Below are 17,862 nucleotides of genomic sequence, written 5' to 3' on the forward strand. Positions count from 1 at the left end.
TAAAGGTAAGCCATTTGCAAACAAACTCACTCTAAAATAACACTTAGAGACTTCTGTGTGGAGTGATGTCAGTTTCCCTTATCATAATGAGACTTTGGTAAGTGAAGAACCATGCGCAGAAGCTCATCCACCTTTCCCCCTGCTTCTGCTTAGTAGAAGACATTCAAAATCCAAATTGAGGTTCCCAGTCTCCACAAGTTCACCCCGTCTCTGCCTCAGTCTTGCTTCTGTGGTCAGCACTCTTTCCACTTTCTTACTCATTATGTTTGGTGTCTTTAATGTTTTCTCTGTAAAGATTATCAAGCTGGTTTTGGGAAGAAGAGGAGCAAAAAGTTTTTTTTTCAATTGTTTTCTTTGAGCTGTAAGTGCATAGAAAGGTTTTGGAGAATCAATAAATGAAGTCCTCCTACGTAGACCTCTTTCTTTATCTTGGAAATAGACTTGATACTTTGCCAATGAGAAAGTTGTGGGAGGCAAAACTCGCCTCAATTCCTGGTGCCAAATAACTGTAATTACCTGCCATGGTACCTAGCACTAGATGGAAGATAGAAGATTGTAATTCATGGAGTGTACAACATCTTATTCCTAAAGGTTCAAAGACAGATATTGGCTAAAGAGGGACAAAGAAAAAATTTACATGAAAGTATTTCTCATGAAAAGAAACATGATTCATAGTGTTTTTTAGGTCCCCAACCTCCTGTTTTCATGTGACACAATTACAAGGTGAACTGACCTCATCCCTGCTTCAACCAGTAATAATTACTGTATTGTGATCTATTCCTTTCTATCTGAAAACTTAATTAACAGTGTCCTTGCAACCCAATGTCTCGAAATTATCATGTTTCAAAATCAGATACATTGTTGTATATGAATTTTAATTAATCTCTCTGTTAAGTAAAATTTTTTAAAAAAAAAAAGCATCCTCTATTTGTCTCTGGGAGCTGGGAGAAGCATCTTCTGCATTGAGGCCCTAACAGTGTGAGGAACACTATTCAAATGTAGGTTATTCCTTCATGGAGCTCTTCCGAAGTAAGCTTTCCATGATTGTCGTTCCTGGGTTGGGAACTCTTTGACACAGGGAGGTTAAATAGTTTTGGCAGTGCCACACAGCTGGATTGAAATAGTGGTTAGCTTCAAAGTCAGTGGTCATGTTTCCTGGCCTTGTGCTGCTGAATCCTGGAAATCCAGGCAGCTCTGGTCAATGAGAGGTGAAATCCCAAGGCTCTTCTGGCCACAGTGCCTGCCTGCCAGTCTTTCCACCTAGGCTGGGCGAAAGGACTCTCAGCATTCTTCAAGATTGCTTATTTTATTTCTAGAGGAAGGACAAAGCCATGTAAATTGCTTAGTTCCCTGGGTGCTGTTAAAAATATTTTGGTCCCTGCTTGTACCTGTTCTTCCTAGCGCTGAAGAATTTCTTTCAACTGGCTAAGAAGTTGTTAATCAGAACAACGACTATTCGATTCACCTCTACAAGGACCCTGCTTCAACCTACACAGGCACTAAGAGGCTGCTTAGGCTTCTTCAGCATTATTAATTAAAAGAATCCCCTCTTAAGTCATCTATGCTTGGAGCCTGGCTATGGGGATGCAGATGGGGCTTAGAGATTTGCTTTATTTTGTTTTTAGTCAAATTCAATTGCAAAGCGGCCTTAGGTAAGAAGAGGATTTTCCATGGAGAAAAGGTACAAATTAACTCATGTCTTTTCCTGATCACTGGTAGTGCACTTTCTTTTGGGTGGTGACGGCCATACTAACCCATAAAAACAAGAAGAAGCAACTAAGACTTCATGATAACAGGTAGACTCTGACCTAAGCCATAAAGGGCCAACACTGTTATCTGTAGCAGCACATACCGTGATCCATTACGTAAGATCTATGACATGCTCAGATTTAAATTCAGAGGAGCATGCCATAGGTCTTACGTAATGGATCACGGTATATGCTGCTACAGATCTCTGTGCATGCAGAACACATCTGCACAATTATATCTTCCTAATTGTTTGTTATATTAAAAGAAATGGACTTGGCAATAGCGATCCCAATCCGCTTAGTCTTCTTATTCAAGGGTCTCTGGGTTTCTATCATGGCTTTCTATGTGGTTGTTCTTGCTCGTTGAATCATGAACTGCTTCTGAATGTTGCCTTTTGTCAATAGGAGATAGTCTTTCATGTTTAAGATTGAGAGCTCTGGGCTTGGAATGCCTTTTCTAGAACCCTGTTTTATGTTTTCAAACAATGTGGCATGGGGCTATTTAATTTCTTTGGGCTTTATAGTCCTCAACAGTAAAATGTTCATTGAAACAATATCTTCATATATTTAGTCTACATTTAGATAGATGATTTAGACTAAACCAATTCACTATCTTGTGTATGAATGTTAACTAATATCCAAAGGAAGGATAGGGTTGAAGCACCGTCTGCGATGCCAACATCATGTTTTGGAGTACCTAGGATCACTTCCCATCTGCATTTCTGATTCCGATTCTGTTTTCTGCTACCGTGACTGTTGGAGTCAGCAGATGACTGCGAAGTTAACATAGATCTCTGTTATTCACATGGAAGACCCAGGTGGAGTTCCTGGATTCTGGCTTTGGTCTGGCTTACCAACTCTTTGAAAGTCTCTCCTTTCCTTGTTCTGCCCTAAAAAAAAAAAAAAAAGCAAAACTTTAAGGCATACTGATTTTTGTAAAATAGGATTAGGGAAGCATTAGGTATTTGGCGTTTTGTATTATTATGTAATAACCTCTTTTTTATTTTTGCAACAAAGGTATGGAAAACAGTGCTGCCCTCATGTGACTTATAGTTGCTCAGTAGGACCATAGAAGGAACGCTTACAGAAATGTGTGGACAGATCTCACCCCTGTTAGCTACTGCTCTATGACCTTTCAGCCAAACATGAAACAGAAAGCCATCTGATATAAAAGTCAGATTTTGAATTGGGAAAGAAAGAGATCTGACAAACCAGCACCTGCCTTTCCCTGATTGGCCACTCTTCCCTTCTAACCAAAACCAGCTTCAGAGGGGCATGGTGGTGTCTGCCTCTCTCTGGGCTTCTAATTATTACCAAGTTCCTTGTGTCTAATTCTGATTGAAACCTTATGGCAACTTTGTTAAATACAGCTCTAGTTTAAGTTTGACACAAAATCACCATAGTCTGTACACTGTGATCTATATGTAGCCTATAAAAACTTGTCACCTGTCTATATCTTTTAAAACCGTAAGTGATTTCTCATAATACAAAAAATGATGCTTCCATTAGCATAATCGGATTCCAAAATACAACGATAGACATGATAAATATCTCCCTGAAAATATGAAGAAGTTAGCGTTTGGAGAAGTAGTTGGTTCCACTTTGGACACCTGCGTTCTCTGTCGGATGGAGTGCCTATGTTTGCATCTGCTCCCAATTGCAGCTTACTGTTCATGTGAAGCAACAGGTTGGTTTTCTCTCTCGCATGTAAGAGATCCAGACTGAGTCTCAAGCTCCTGTCTTCAGGCTGGACACAGCTCCAGCTGTCGTAGGCATTTGGAGAGTTGGTAAGCAAATGGAAATGATCTCTCTGTGTCTGTCTCTCTCCCTCTCTCCTTCTCTGCCTTTCAAATAAACCATTTTCCTTTTATTAAAAAACTGGGAAATATTTCCTATGTTGCATGATATGTATTGAGATATTTCTCTTCTGGTTGAGTCATATTTTCTCTTTGTATAACCTATAACCCCAGTGCTGATGTATAGCATTAATGGATATAATGCATCCTGTTCTGGGGTTGGTGTCGTGGTACAGTGGATTGAGCCTCTGATTGCAGTGTTGGGATCCATTATGAACCTCTGTTAAGAGTCTCGATTGCTCTGCTTTGATCCAATTCTCTGATGATGTATCTGAGAGGGCTACAAAAGTTGAACGAAGTGCTTGGGTCCCTGCCACCCTCATTGGAGACGCAGATAGAGTTTTTGGCTCTTGGCTTCACCCTGGCCCAGGCCCAGCCCCAGTCAGGGCAGCCACTTGGGGTGTGAACCAGAAAGAACGCACAGAGACAAACAGGCAGACAAAGGTAGGTCCTACCCACTGACTCACTGCCATCCCCTGGCTCACTCCAGGCCTTCTGTGTGGGTGGCAAGAAGCTCAGGTCAGGAACTGAACTGAGTGACTCTAAGTTGTGAACATCTTCACTACCAGGATAAATGCCCACTTCCAGAGTATGTTTTAACAACTGTAACATACCTAGTGATTCCAGAGATACTCAAGTGAAAGCAAGAAATATTCGATGAATGAGTTGAAGTAAGGGGTGCATACTGAGAATGTGGCAAAGATTTGATAGGATTTTCTTAGCATACACCTATGTTGGAAATAGCAAATTCAAGACTGTATGGAAGAACAAATCTAAGAATGAGTGAATTATTTGGGTAGAAAAAAGACTAAAGTGCACATAATAATAATTTTTAAAACTCTAAAACAACTGTAAGATAGTAAATCCATGTGTACCTAGAGCTAGTGTATTTCTACATTAGAATCTAGCAGGCACTGGTGTTCTTTTGCAGCTGCCGCTGCTGTTGTAATGCCAACAGCCCATATTGCTGGTTCAAGTGCCAGCTACTTTCTGTCAGATCTGGTTCCCTGCTAATGCATTCAGGAAAAAAGTGATAGTCTAAAGGCTCCTGCCACCCACGTAGGAGAGCTGGTTGGAGTTCCAGGTGCTTGCTTTTTCCTGACCCAGGCATAGCTATCATATTGTTGGGGAGTAAACCAGTGGATGGAAGGTCTCTTTATGTCTGTCTCTGTCCCCTAATATTTCTGCCTGTGAAATACATACATCCACTTGAAAAAAAAAAAAGGAGAGAATCCCGTTACTCAAAGCTTAGAAGCTGCCATTTGACTTCCTGTGACTTGCAGGAATTCCAGCAAAACATTACCAAAGAACAAGAGTTTTTGGAGTGAGATTGCAACTTTAGCCATCTGTCTGTCAGGATCTGTCTTCATTTAAAGATAATAACAAGGAAACATGAGCTTGTCCACATAGTTTCTTTACTGTTGACCTCTAAACAGAACAATTCCATAATTTAGAGAGAGCTGTCAAAATTTTTCACAGGCATGGCAAGATGTGCCTTGAGGTGGGGGACAGAGCTGCAGCTCTGAGATTGATGGCCACAGGTTTTACATGAACTGAAGCTAAAAGCAGATAAAGTCCCGGAAGACAAATACTACCAATAATTAAATTACGAAGCCATGATCATGTACTGAACAGAGCAGCTTTATGACTCTATTGTGACAAGATGAAATGTGTTAGAATATTTATGTACCTGGGATGGCTTCTGCATCACTACCCTGGAGAACAGACCAGATTTTCCATGCACCTCCTGTAAGTGGTCTGCCTCTCAGAGGAATTCAGTAGCCAGGGAAGATGAGTTGCCAAAGTGAGCAGTCCCAGACAGATGGCACACAGATGTGTCAGGAAGAAGTCATGCATTTGACCTCAGTGTCAACAGCTTCAGAGCTCAGCATATTTGTGATGCCACTTGAAATCAGGTTCTTCCTTTGAGAGTCAAGGCAGATAAGAACTCAGCAGTTGCTGTTTTTGGCTTCTGAACAAATTGTGAGTAAGAGCATCTTCGTTATCAGAGACATTGTTCCAACTACTGGTGGCAGAGAAACAACAGAAAGGTGCTTTAACCACTGGGGGGAGGCCACAGCGACTCAGATCTCTCTGGCCCTCCTTCGCTCTACTCTAATCATCCTTATCATGTCCCCAATCCCTTCATCTGCCCCTCTACTGTCTCCTGTCCTCTCTTTATGAACTTCTTCACTCCCTCGGCCCACAACTGCCCTCCTTCCTTCCTGTCCACTATCTTTCTTTTTCCATTGCTCGAAGATTTTCAAGTTAAACTAAAAAATTCACATGTGCAATGAAATAATAATAAAAACAGAGCAGGAAGTTAAAAGGTGTGTGTTTCATTGCACATTATTGCACTGTTCTTTCTGACCATCCAGTTCAGAAGCAAGCTGGCATAGACTTGAAAGCGTTTTCGCACAGTGGCATCCTTATCTTTGGCCAGTTCCAAATCCCTTCCCACAGGAAACTTGGAACTAGAAATCCTTGAAAGATAACGAAAGCACCAGAGAAGAGCTGTATAGACGGCAAATGTCTGTCCCTGGGATTGGAGTGAATCTCATTTCCTCCTCCATCTGACCTGATTGTGTCCTAGCTCTCCTTGAAGCCTTGCTGACTGCATTTCCCTTCTCAGTGGGGATGCAATGGGCACTGGTCTCTTAAACTAGTTTTCCAGAAAAAAGAAATTTACGGGGTTGTTAACAAGCTGATAAAAAATGGAGAAGCTAGTACACGGGTGGTTAAACCAGCCTTGCCTGAGGGCCCAGCACCTGGCAGTCCGTGTGGAGACTGACACTACTTACCAGATAGCTCAGAACGTATTAGCTTGCTGCAGGGAAGTTACCCTCAAACTTAAAAACCTTGTCATCTGATGCCTAACCTAAAGAAATACAGTACCATTTGATTCTGGTCTATAAGACATAGAACAATCTCAAACGCACTTGGACCCGCACTGCAATAATCCCATCACAGGTAACCCTTGCGGGAGATTGAAATGTCAGGTTTTTCTGTTGGAAAGCATGTGTGCCATCTGCTGGATTCAGACTAATTGTTTTCTGAGACACAAAAGGGTAAATTGAATGTGGTTTTTTCCCTTTCTCTCTTTCTATCTCCTCTCTTTCCCTCCCTCCTTCACTCTTTCACTGCATCTTTGAGGAGGATCCCTGCAGGGAGTAAAGGACCTGGATTAGAAGTTCCAACCTTGTACAAGTGAACTTGGCAGGGGTGTTTTTCCTTTGTAGTGTTTGCTTGCTTACTTGTGTGAGAGAGGCTTGCACAGCTGATGGTAAGCACACCATCCACCCCTAAAGAGTGCTTTACTGCATCCTAAGGGAGCAATAGCTGTGCACACTGCTTCCTTCATTCTTCACACCAATTTTATTATGAGGTCATGCTGTTATATATTGTTGCATATAATGCTTCATGTTGTTACTGTCCTTTCTACAGACGATAAGGTCATGAAGGACTTAAACTAAGTTGCAATCTGATTGTATCATTTATTAGATACACACTATTAAGCAAGTAAATTGCTTTCAGAGCTAACGTTAGCTCTTGTTATTTGTCATGTCATGGTTTTTCTTGAAATCATGTCATATGTGAAATTTCTAGGTCCACAGAAAGCATTCTTACCCAAGTTGTCAACAGCTGATGAGCCATGTACTGACAAGGGCACAGCCTTGAAGCCCTGTGTGTCATCCATCCCACACTTAACTGATGGACACCAGGCATTGGTCAACATCATGTGACAATAGTTTTGTTTGATTAGTTAAATCCTTTGATAGGTATATATATCTCCATGTTTTCACTACATAGCTTTCAAAAAGTGTTATCAAGACCTAAGGTACATGTTCATTTTTATGTTTGATTCACTGCTGATGGCTAGAACTATACAAAGAATAATATACATTTTCAATAAGTTTTAAAATCTTATTTATTATCCCTTTGAAACAATAGTCTCTGCTTAGGTGTTTGCGCAGCCCGGTGTGAAGCACAAGGGATGCCCCCAGAATTATCAGCTTGGAACAACAATTTGCATGCTGAGTTACCAGTCCCCTCCACTCACAGGTTTTTCATTTCTTGTAGGTATCCCGCTGACTCACCAAGTTGTGGTGAGACGGAACTAGAACATTTGATTGCATTTGGCTTCCAATTTAGTTTCCTTTTAGTTTGTTGTCTCTGAAGTTAATATGTACATACTCTGGTGCATTTCCACAATTTATATCTATCATATACTGAGAGACTGCTCATTTTTTCTCCCAATGTATTCAAACAAAGAAAAATTGAAGATAGCTGTTTCTTGAATTTTCTAAAAGAATATAATTTTCATTGATCAGATTGCCTCCCGTGGCAAACGCTCACATTTTGATTTCTTGGAAGTTACATTCAGCATGCTCTCCAGTCTGACGTCTATGTCCTTGACAAGACTGCAGAACGGAAATGGAAAGACACTGTCTTCTCTTCTGTTGCTGAGACCCCTGCTTTCTGAAACAGGGTCTGCAACCCTTGTCCTGGCACCTGAATCTTCCATTGACACAAACACCACCTCACCCCACTCCACAGTTCTTTTGGCTACAAACACAGTGATAGCTTTTCTGGAACTCTTAGTAAAATGATGACAGTATTCTAAGATTTCAAAACAGGTGGCCTCCCTGCCCCAATCCTACTCTCTCCTCTTTCTACCTTTATGATATGCAAATATTCACTGTGTTACCACCTGACACTCTGTTTTTCAGATTGAACATTTTTTTCTGTTAATAATGGAAGTATTTTTAATTCCAATAGTATTGCATATGTAAATCTTCCTTATACAAATTTTAAAATCATTGTTGAGGGTAAATTTCCTTGGTTTTATCACTTTCACTGCTGAAACTCCCAGGAGGTGACTACTATCATGCATTTTTGTCTGTATTTCAGTGAATTTGCCCAAATTTATATACATTTTCTTTTGCATATGGTACTAGACAACAACAGAATATACTGGATATTTTCATTCAGTCGGTTATAATATAATAATTAAAGATTTATCCTGTTAATTTTATGTTCCAGTGTGGAACCTTCTGCTAGATCTATCAATGATTGTGATTAGCTAAAACGTGTAAGGTGTGATACCACAAACATTTACAACAGTAAAGGGAGACCTCCTCTGTTATCTCAGTCCTTGCCATTTTAATCATGCTGGATACATTTCTCTGCGTTTCACTGGCATTGTGATTTCCGACTGTGGAAACAAGCCTCTTGATTGAGTCACAGTCCCCACAGCCTGTTTAGACTCCACCTCCAGATTTGGGAATCAACTAAATTAGGATCAGGAGGAAAGAAGCAGAGTGAAATAAGAAGAAAATAGAAAAATGCCAACCAGGTAGAATAAGCAGATCCACTGCACTGGAAGAGAAGGTAGGAGCAGGGTGGAAGGGAGGTTTGTCTTGGCCTCTTTAGATTTGGACACCGTGACGTCTCCAGAGACAGGTTGCTTCTTTCTCAGCATTGTTGTTTAGACTTTCAGCTTTCCTTTTGCCAAACAACGCATGTCCTCACCTTCCTCCCCTAGCTCCCCTTATCATATGTGCACACGTGGTCAAAGTCACATATACACACAGCTACACACACTGTGTTGCAGACATCACACAAATGAACTGTTGGGATGGGGAATGCAGAATTTGATGAGCTTCGGGTTGGTAACAATGCTGGTTCTCAGTTGGCCTTCCTGTTTCTATTTGTTGATTTGGTTATCTATGTTTTTGTTATTGTTATGGGCAACTTTTTTTTTCTGGGAAAATGATGTGACAGGGTTGGAACCACAGGAATAAAAAAAGAACACAACTGTGTCTTTTAGGCCCAAGAAAGAGTTTAAAACAATACCTTGGGACTGCTTTTTCGTTTTAGCTAGCCTGTTTGCACTGGGTGTACAGCAGATGGGAACATCAGGTAAGCTACTTTGTTCTGGATTAAAAGTTGTGGCTTCAGCCAGGTTAGTCCTGATGATGTTCAGCCAGGAGCCTAACTATGATAGCAAGTGAAGAGGAAACCCTTGACAGTAGGCGAGGATGTCAAGGCTTCCACCTGCAGATATCTGCCAGGCACGTTGTTTCTGCTCTGTATAGCCACTTACTGCAGTGACATTGTGCATGGAGAAGCCCAAGTTTACCTGGATGCTTTGCCTAACACAGGGAGGAGGAAGACAGTGGTTCCGTCCTCCCATCCTCCCCTGCCCTGCGACTCTCTTCTCGTTCTTCTGTGTGCCATTAACCGCCATTCTAGATCTGAATAAATAGGTCCTATCCCGTCATGCTGTTTATTTTCTAATACTTGCTTGACGGTTATCTACATCAGGATATTTTGTGGAGCCGCAGCATTTATTGAGCACTATATTAAACTGGTATAAACTCAGATGAAATGCCAGGAGAATGATAAACTGGTGACATTTCTGAGTTTCTCTGTAGAAAATGCCTGCAGACCTGCGCTGGGCTGATTGTATTTCAGAAGGCCAGCGTGGCTCTGCTCTGCTCTCACCACTGCTGCACCGTATCCTTGCATGATTTACTTTTATTCATATTTCTCTCTTTGATAATCCTTTGGTTTTATTCCTAAATAATTCCTAAAGGTGAATGACATCCTAACAGAGTAGGCATGTGCATCTGCAGCTGGTGCTATCCTGTTTTCATCAACACGGCTGACCCAGCCTGGCCTTGGACTTCACCTGGGACTGTCATGTGATGGGAAATCCAGAGAAATTTAGCTCCTAAAGGTTTTTTTGTTTTTGTTTTTTTTTCTTTTTTTAGCTGTTGATAAACGTACCTGCATGACTCTCTTCACTGCCATTTTGTGGCTTTCACAATTGCTGCTGTTTCGAGATTGGACGCTTCTTTCATGTCATCTGTTATACTTCTAGTTCCAGTCTATGGCCTTCCCAGTAGAGACATGTAGGGCTCCGCCTCTCTGACCTATGCCCTTGATAGCTGCTACTTGTTCCTAAATAATAGAATGCTGTTCCTCCTCTTCTGTGCCTTAAGTAAGTTGTGTCATACCCTTGGAGATTACTGTTTGCTTCTAAAGTTTCTTGGCCCTTCCTTTTTTGTGTCTCCACCTTCAGGTAAAATTCCAGTTTTCCTGTGTCTTCAGAAGTCATCGTAAATATTGCAATCTTTATCATTCAATTATTGTCTCATCTCCTTCCCTAAAACTCGTAAGAGCCAGAAATCTGGAGCTCTTGTGCTTATATAGTGTCTCATAGAATAAGTAGACAAATAAACAGATTTTTAATTTTTCGTATAATTGATCATTAAGCACTGGCATTTCTGTCCCTTGGTTTAGATTCATGTTTATACGTCATTGGTGATCTCTGATGTTGTACCAAGAACTTTTAAAGATCAAGATTAAATTTAATTTTTTACCTGAGTATTAATATTCCCCACTCATGTCTTGAAATAAGGAAGAGGAAGAAAATAAGTGAGTTAGCTGCATTTTTGAGCCCTTGTTATGTGCCAGATCTTTTCCAGACACTTAAATTGTATCTTTCTTATGCTCTGCTAAAGTAAATGCATGGTTATGTAAGTCTCAGAAAGGATAACCCACTAGGCTTAACTGGAACCTTTTCAGCCTTAGTCATCTACATCTGAAACACAATGAGAAAAGTTGTAAAAATAGAAGGTGAGTGAGAGAAAATTCCAGGCAAACTCTCCTGAGTATGCACAGGCACAAGGAGCCCCCTCTCCTTCCATGAAGTTCAGTTTGAGAAGGAAATTTGTTTGTTTAGTTGGAGGTAAATGCATTGGAAGGATATACAAAACACTGCTACCTGTGATTTTGTGTATAATTAAACAATCTTGGACCATAGTTTTCATTATTTATTTATATGGAGGGATTTTTTTTAAGTCCCAGAATTGAATAACCTTGTATAGCAGATATAACAGTAAACATTGACCAGTGCAAAAATATTTTCCATGTATTATTGATGAAACATGCTTCTCCACACTTTAGTATGCACAGGGAACTTTGCGCTAAAGGATAGACAGCCTGCTTCCATGTATTGCAGTGCAGTTAGTAGTGCAGTTAGTCATTAATGCAAAGAGATCCGATAAAACATGGTGCAGATAGAATGATCTAGATTATAATGCAATAATGCTCAACACTTTTGTTTTAAGGCCAGAAGTCAAATTGTTATTATGTTTGGCTAGATATGCTTAAAGCAAATCTTGGGTTCTAACTCAGAAAATAAGGTCATTTTGAGTGCATCCTTGAATAAATTCTGTGTTGATAGCATTTTTCTTTCATGATGCTGGAAAAACCAGCAGTTGGACTTCATCCCCAAGTTTTCTAGCAATGACAGACCACCAAAACCAGTCTTTAAACACAGAATTGTCTGGTTTCAATGATTAATAGTTTATAGTTCTTAAAGCAAAAACAGAAGTTGGTCCTAATATCACTTTTAAGTATTCAAGAAACTCCTAGAACACTAACAGTGAGCACACTGGCAAATAAAAATTGTTGGAAACACTTTCATCTTTAAGATTTTTGTTGTTGTAGTTTTACTGTAGGTGAAAGAAAATGTAAACAGAGTAAGCAGATAGATCAGCCATACTAGAGTTTGGAAAAGAAAAGATTCTACCTATTATTTTTGCTTTTACCTCTCATTATAGAGAGTGGGAGTAAGTGTTACTAAAAACAGCCAACTCCTGCCCTTCCCAGTAATGCACAATCTTTATCACTGCTGTTGACAGAGACATGTGCACAGAGAGAGCTACAGCAGGATCCAAACAATTGTTTAATATCCAGGTTATACTGAACCCAGCCAAGCCAGTAGACTTTCTGGCTTTATTTTTTTCTAATTCATTTTACTTATTTGAAAGGCAGGCACACACACACACACTCACACACTCACATGAACTTTTATCAGTTGATTTTCTCTCCATATGCCAATAATAGTCAGGACCTAGCCATGCTAAATTCAGGAGCTTGAAATTCAGTGTACATCCGCCATGTGAGTGTCAGGAATCCGACTGCTTGGTTATCACCTTCTGTGTCCCAGGGTCTGCATTCACAGCCAGCTGGCATTGAGGGAAGAGGCTGACATACTCTCTTTCCAGTTAAACACTGGGCTGTAAGCCTCCCCTGAGCTGCTACTTTTTATCATTGCACTTCAGGGATGCCAGATTTTGCCTGGTAATAAAAGGTGGTAATTATTTCCTGAAGACATTCTGAATAGCAGGCAAGGGGAGCAAATGGGTAACCTGGAACTACTCATTGATACCTTGAAACACTAGCTAATTGCTGAGCTTTCCAGTTGACATTTTTCCAGATAGCTCATTGTTTTGTTGAGCCTTGTGACCTTCTCATTATCCATGAAGGTCAGCAGTACTTCCAGTGGGAAGATGGAGAGCCACCTGCCATAGGCAAGCAGCCCCTGCAGCCCTTACCTGAAATGATGGTGAGACGGTCACTTTCTGTTGTATCCAGGTAGATCCCTGTATCCAAATGGATATCAAGTGTGTCTGGGGGGGAAATGATAAAAACCTCCTTAGGAAAGTTCTGCTCCCTGGGATGAGAAGGAAGAAGCAGGATTTCCTATTTTAAGTATGGACTCTGAACTCCAGGCCTGTGTCATTCAGGGAAAACTCACTAACAGCAAAAATAGGGCCTTCAGGAAATCATTTTCCACAGATGAAGAGTGACTAAGCAGCTAAGTCGCAGCCTCTTTGTGTTGGGAAAAAGTTCAAGTGGCAGAAGTTCTGCAAATTACCCTAGATTATTGTGCTTATTTCGAAGAATTCATAGACCATCGTACCGTCTCCCTTTCCTTTCTCCCTGCTTTCCTCCTTCCCTCTCTGTCCCTTCCTTGCTTCTTTCCTTCCTGCCCTGCCTTTAGTCTGTCAGTTTGTCGATATGAGCATGTATAGTTTTATAGGTGTGCCTGTGAAATATTCAGAGCTGAGCTCCTATGGTAGCTTTGTTTGGTCTCTGTGTGTTTGTATACCTATGTCTATGTTGAGCGAGGATGGTTATTTTCACCCCATGAAAATGACAGACATAGTGATTCAATATAAATTATAAATATCTTTTGAAATATTTTGGCTTATTCAAAAGACAAGGATGTGGGGGTGGGGATGAATGCGAGAGGTCCCATCCAGTGCTTTTTAATCCCCAAATGTGAATGATGGCTGGGATTAGGCAGGAGCCAAAATGAGGAACTCAATCTAAGCATCTCACGTGGGAGGGGCTACTCTCTTGAGTCAACACTTGTGTCCCCCGTGGTCCGCGCTGGCAGGTAGGAGCAGTTCCAAATACGAGCGAGGCATAAACCCAGACACACTAATAAAACGCCAAGGCTTCTTCTGCTAAATGCATGACTATCTGATGGAGAAGTTAGAGGATTGAAAATAAACAAAGGAAGTATTTCTTGGTGGGAAGGATATACTTTCCTTGTTGCTACTTGGACATTTTTAACAGAAGTAATGTCCCATTTGTACTGGGAATGGGGTACAGGAGGAGGAAGCAAAGGTGGAGAGGAGCTCCCAAGCACGAGCTGCAGAGGCTCCCAGGTGGACAGGCACGAGGGAAAGGATGTGGCACTTTGAGAGAATGGTGGCACCTGTAGCATGAGAAGAGGCTGCACACGTGACATGGGACTTACTGTTCAGGGACTCAGCTATGTACCAGAAGTGCAGAGTGATGTAATATCTGCATTATGCTCACGGGCATTGGATAGCACAGTTGAGTGACAGCGAAGAGAGAAACCAGTTCAGAAGCATTTGATTATTTTCCATGTTTTAATGGAGCCAATTAAGATTCTGCAAATCCTGACCTTATGAAAGTACAGAAAGTCTGAAGCTCAATTAATCTTACTCTATACCAATTCCAGAGATACAGTATGATTGGACGCATTATGTGTGCAGCAGAGTAGTTATTTTCTATTTAGCATTGCTCACTGCGAGATAACACTGAGTAATATGTGCCTGCAAGACCTTTTCAGATCAGCTTTGATATCAGGTACATATCGGGAAGTAAGATGCGCCTGTGTTTTCACCATGCTCTGAGTCAAACAATACAGTCACTTTTGCAGTGTTGCTCTGTTATTTGGGTGACAGGGTTGGTTCTTAGTTCACACACAAGTGTAGGTAATCCTTACAGTGTTAAACAAGGGGAAAATTAATTTTACCGTTTTGCTGTATGAATCACTGTTCAAGTCACCCAACCACAGAGATACACTTAGCTGGTAAGTCTTTCATTTGTTAGTAGTGGGGTTATTAGGAAAATATACTTACTGCATATAAAGGAGTTTCATATGCAAGCCCAACTAATGGCATGTATTATTCTTGCTAGAGTTCAAACTAGCCGTCATCAAATAGATTGTATAGTGTTTTCATTTGAAGTGAGACTTTGCTGTCAGGCTGTATATTTCTACAGAAAGTTGATGTATTCCAAGGACTGTGAGATGGGAGCCCGGGGTTGTGAATGACAGGTGACTTGAGGCATGTGTGATGTCTATAACGTGGATGTTCCTTTTCATATTTTTCCAATTTTAGGTCTGTGATGGCATCAAACAAGGAACCAGATCTCATTCATCTTGAGGCCCGAACTGTGGATGGTCGTAAGTAAACCAATCTTTGTAGTAATGGTATTTCTATCAATCTGAGTATGTTGTCACAGAAGTAGTGTGCCAAATCACGTGGGTAGGAAAGCTTTTCTCTAGTCATCCCAAATGATCTTCATCCTTTTCACAAATACATATACCTGTATATATTTACAGATATGCATTTGAATATGTAATTCCAGGTGTATTTGGGTAGTGGTGATAGGAGCACATTTCTATAACCTAATTGAGGTATTTCCAGGTAAATAGAAAGCCTACATACTCTGATTATTGCAGTATTTTGTTGTTGTTGTTATTGTTGTTGGAGCAGTTGTTGTGCTTTATTTTATTTTTCATTTTGTCAGATATTATCTAGGCAGAAGGCTACTGTCTCATTTGATGATTCACAAAATACATGGGGAAAAAAGTAAAAAGTAGAGAATAGTTCTTCATGTCCCCATCCTAAGTGACATATAGGGAGAACTTGTTTGAGTTTGTTGCTGCTTTTTGGGGGGGGCCGGGGAGGGGAGCTTTGGCTTCGTTTGTCCTTTCCCAGTCAAGAAAACATGCTGGTTTTGCTGGTTTAGAACTTAACCTCAGGTACTGTGGCTTTTGCTAGAGATAAGGAGGGAAGAAAGTGACAATACCAGATTTCAGACCCAAGGCTGGAAGTGTCGGTAGTTCATTCACCAATTCTGTCTCCTCGGAAAAGCTGCTTATATACTCCATGCCTCTGTCTCTTTGACCATATGTTAAATTACTTAATAATAATGGTTACTGTAGCAGCTAACATTGATTTAGCAGTCACCTTTATCAGGAATTGTGCTACACAATTTATATTCTTTAACACTGTTAATCCTCATGACAACTTTGTAGGTTGTTATTTCCATTTTCAACTTAGGAAATGAAGGCATAGACAATGTAAGTAAAAATACACCTAAAGTTAGGTAGTGTACAATTCAGGACAGAGGAACCCATGCCAGGAGAGTCAGACAAGGCAATGCATAGAAATGTTGCACACACCAGCTGACTTGTCACATAGTTAAGCAACAGCTGATGTTTCTTTCCTCTTTGCTGAGAAGTTGTGGAAATACCCCTGGGGCTGAGATGGAACCTGGTAGGTGAGAATGATAAAAGCCAACAAGAATAAAGAGAAAGCATCTAGAAAAGGAATAAGGAAGGAAAACAAGAGGCAAATACTCTCTCCAGTATAGAGGAAAGGGAGAACAGACCATGCAGAATTATCATACATCAATAAAGCCACTGTAGACTGCCTAGCATTGAGCCAGAGGGAGATGGAATCTAATTACTGAGTCATCCCTTGTTTCTAAAATATCCTCCTTACAGTGCTAAGGTACCTATCAACCTGTTCTTGGCTCTCTTGAATGCAAAGGTAGAACATTCCTGTATGGTAGCAGCTCGGAAGCAAAAGATACAGATCACCTCTGTAATCCAAGCCCTGAAGAAAGGGTGCATGCTCTTTGTGCACACTCTAGGCTTCTGCTTGCCCTTTGGGGGTGGATATGTTTTCTTGGCAGAGTCAGTGGGGACACAGACCAATGTCCAAGACTTGTTCTCCGTAAACCCAGGCCCTACTGCTGTGATATCTTCCCAGTACTGTGCCTAACCTTGTGTGAGCTCTATAGGTAAGAGTTTCTTCCTTAGAGGTTCATGAAGGTGTCTCTTGCAGTGACCATTCCATTTCCTGGAAAGATTATCTTGTCTTGGATTCTAACATCTATTTCTTACTACCCAACAGAGAGAATAGTTTTGTTATAGAGGGATCATGACGCCTCACCTGGTTTAAAGCTCATGCTGACTTCCCAGTGCTCTCTGATAAATGGCAAATGCTTGCCTTGACCTTCAGCTCTCTGGCAGTCAAGTGCAGCAGGTTTCCTCAGCCTAAGCTCATTTGGACCTCTCCTTCCACATTTTCTCCAGGCCTCTGGGCTCACCTTCAGTTCCTGAACAAGCAGGATTTTAAATTGAGCAGCGAGGACCTGATGGCTTTTGCTTTCCCCACCTGGAATGACCTCCTCCATTGCCCTAACCGGAACCAATTCAGTGTGTGTCCTCACGTGGACTGTGCAGTCCTCAAAATAAATACTAGATTCCTGAGAAAGCTTCATTTGAACTCTCAATCTAAATCAGTTATTTTGTTTTCTTTTGTCCAACTGTCTTTTATTGCAAGTAAACGGAGTTTGAAATTGCTTTTATTCCATCTGCATGATTATCTGATGACATCTTCTCAATTTCTGCAAATCTCCCGAGAGCTGGGCTGTGTGTATATTTGTTTAACATTATATTTCCAGATCATACCACAGTGTTTCCCCACAGAGGGAGCTTGCTTAGTAGATACTGGATGATTGCCTCGTTGAGCAGTTGTCAGGGTTACCAGCTGGCCATCTCATCTCCTTCACCAAGTTGCTGAAAAACTTTGGAACATTGCATCTCTAACTTGTACAGGCAAGTGACTCACCCAGAGATCTTGTTAGAATGTAGATTCTAATTCTGGAGGGCCCTGAGATTCTGTGTTCTTAACAAGCTCCCCAATGATACTGATGCTGCCAGTCTGCAAAGTCCCATGAAAGGCAACTAATGAGAGAGCTGGAAGGGCTGTCTCCCTTGATCACACCCCTTGTTTTGATGGCTGTAAGTGGAATTGATAGCATCCAAGATGCTTTCTAGTTTGTGA

At 41.0% G+C, this 17,862-nt stretch overlaps 1 protein-coding gene across 6 annotated transcripts in view; it reads left to right on the top strand.

The window, feature by feature from the left end:
- The window catches only part of SORCS1 (sortilin related VPS10 domain containing receptor 1), a 477,983-nt gene that overhangs the window by 331,482 nt on the left and 128,639 nt on the right, over positions 1-17,862 (top strand). For all 6 annotated transcript variants that reach the window (XM_040992145.1, XM_040992150.1, XM_040992147.1 and 3 more), the window contains exon 6: positions 15,121-15,185. In XM_040992145.1, the coding sequence (XP_040848079.1) occupies positions 15,121-15,185 (65 nt within the window). The remainder of the gene's footprint in view (positions 1-15,120; positions 15,186-17,862) is intronic.

The sequence above is a fragment of the Ochotona curzoniae genome, unplaced genomic scaffold (assembly GCF_017591425.1).
Source record: "Ochotona curzoniae isolate NIBS_2020 unplaced genomic scaffold, NIBS_Ocur_1.0 contig_66, whole genome shotgun sequence".
NCBI classification, from domain to species: domain Eukaryota; kingdom Metazoa; phylum Chordata; class Mammalia; order Lagomorpha; family Ochotonidae; genus Ochotona; species Ochotona curzoniae.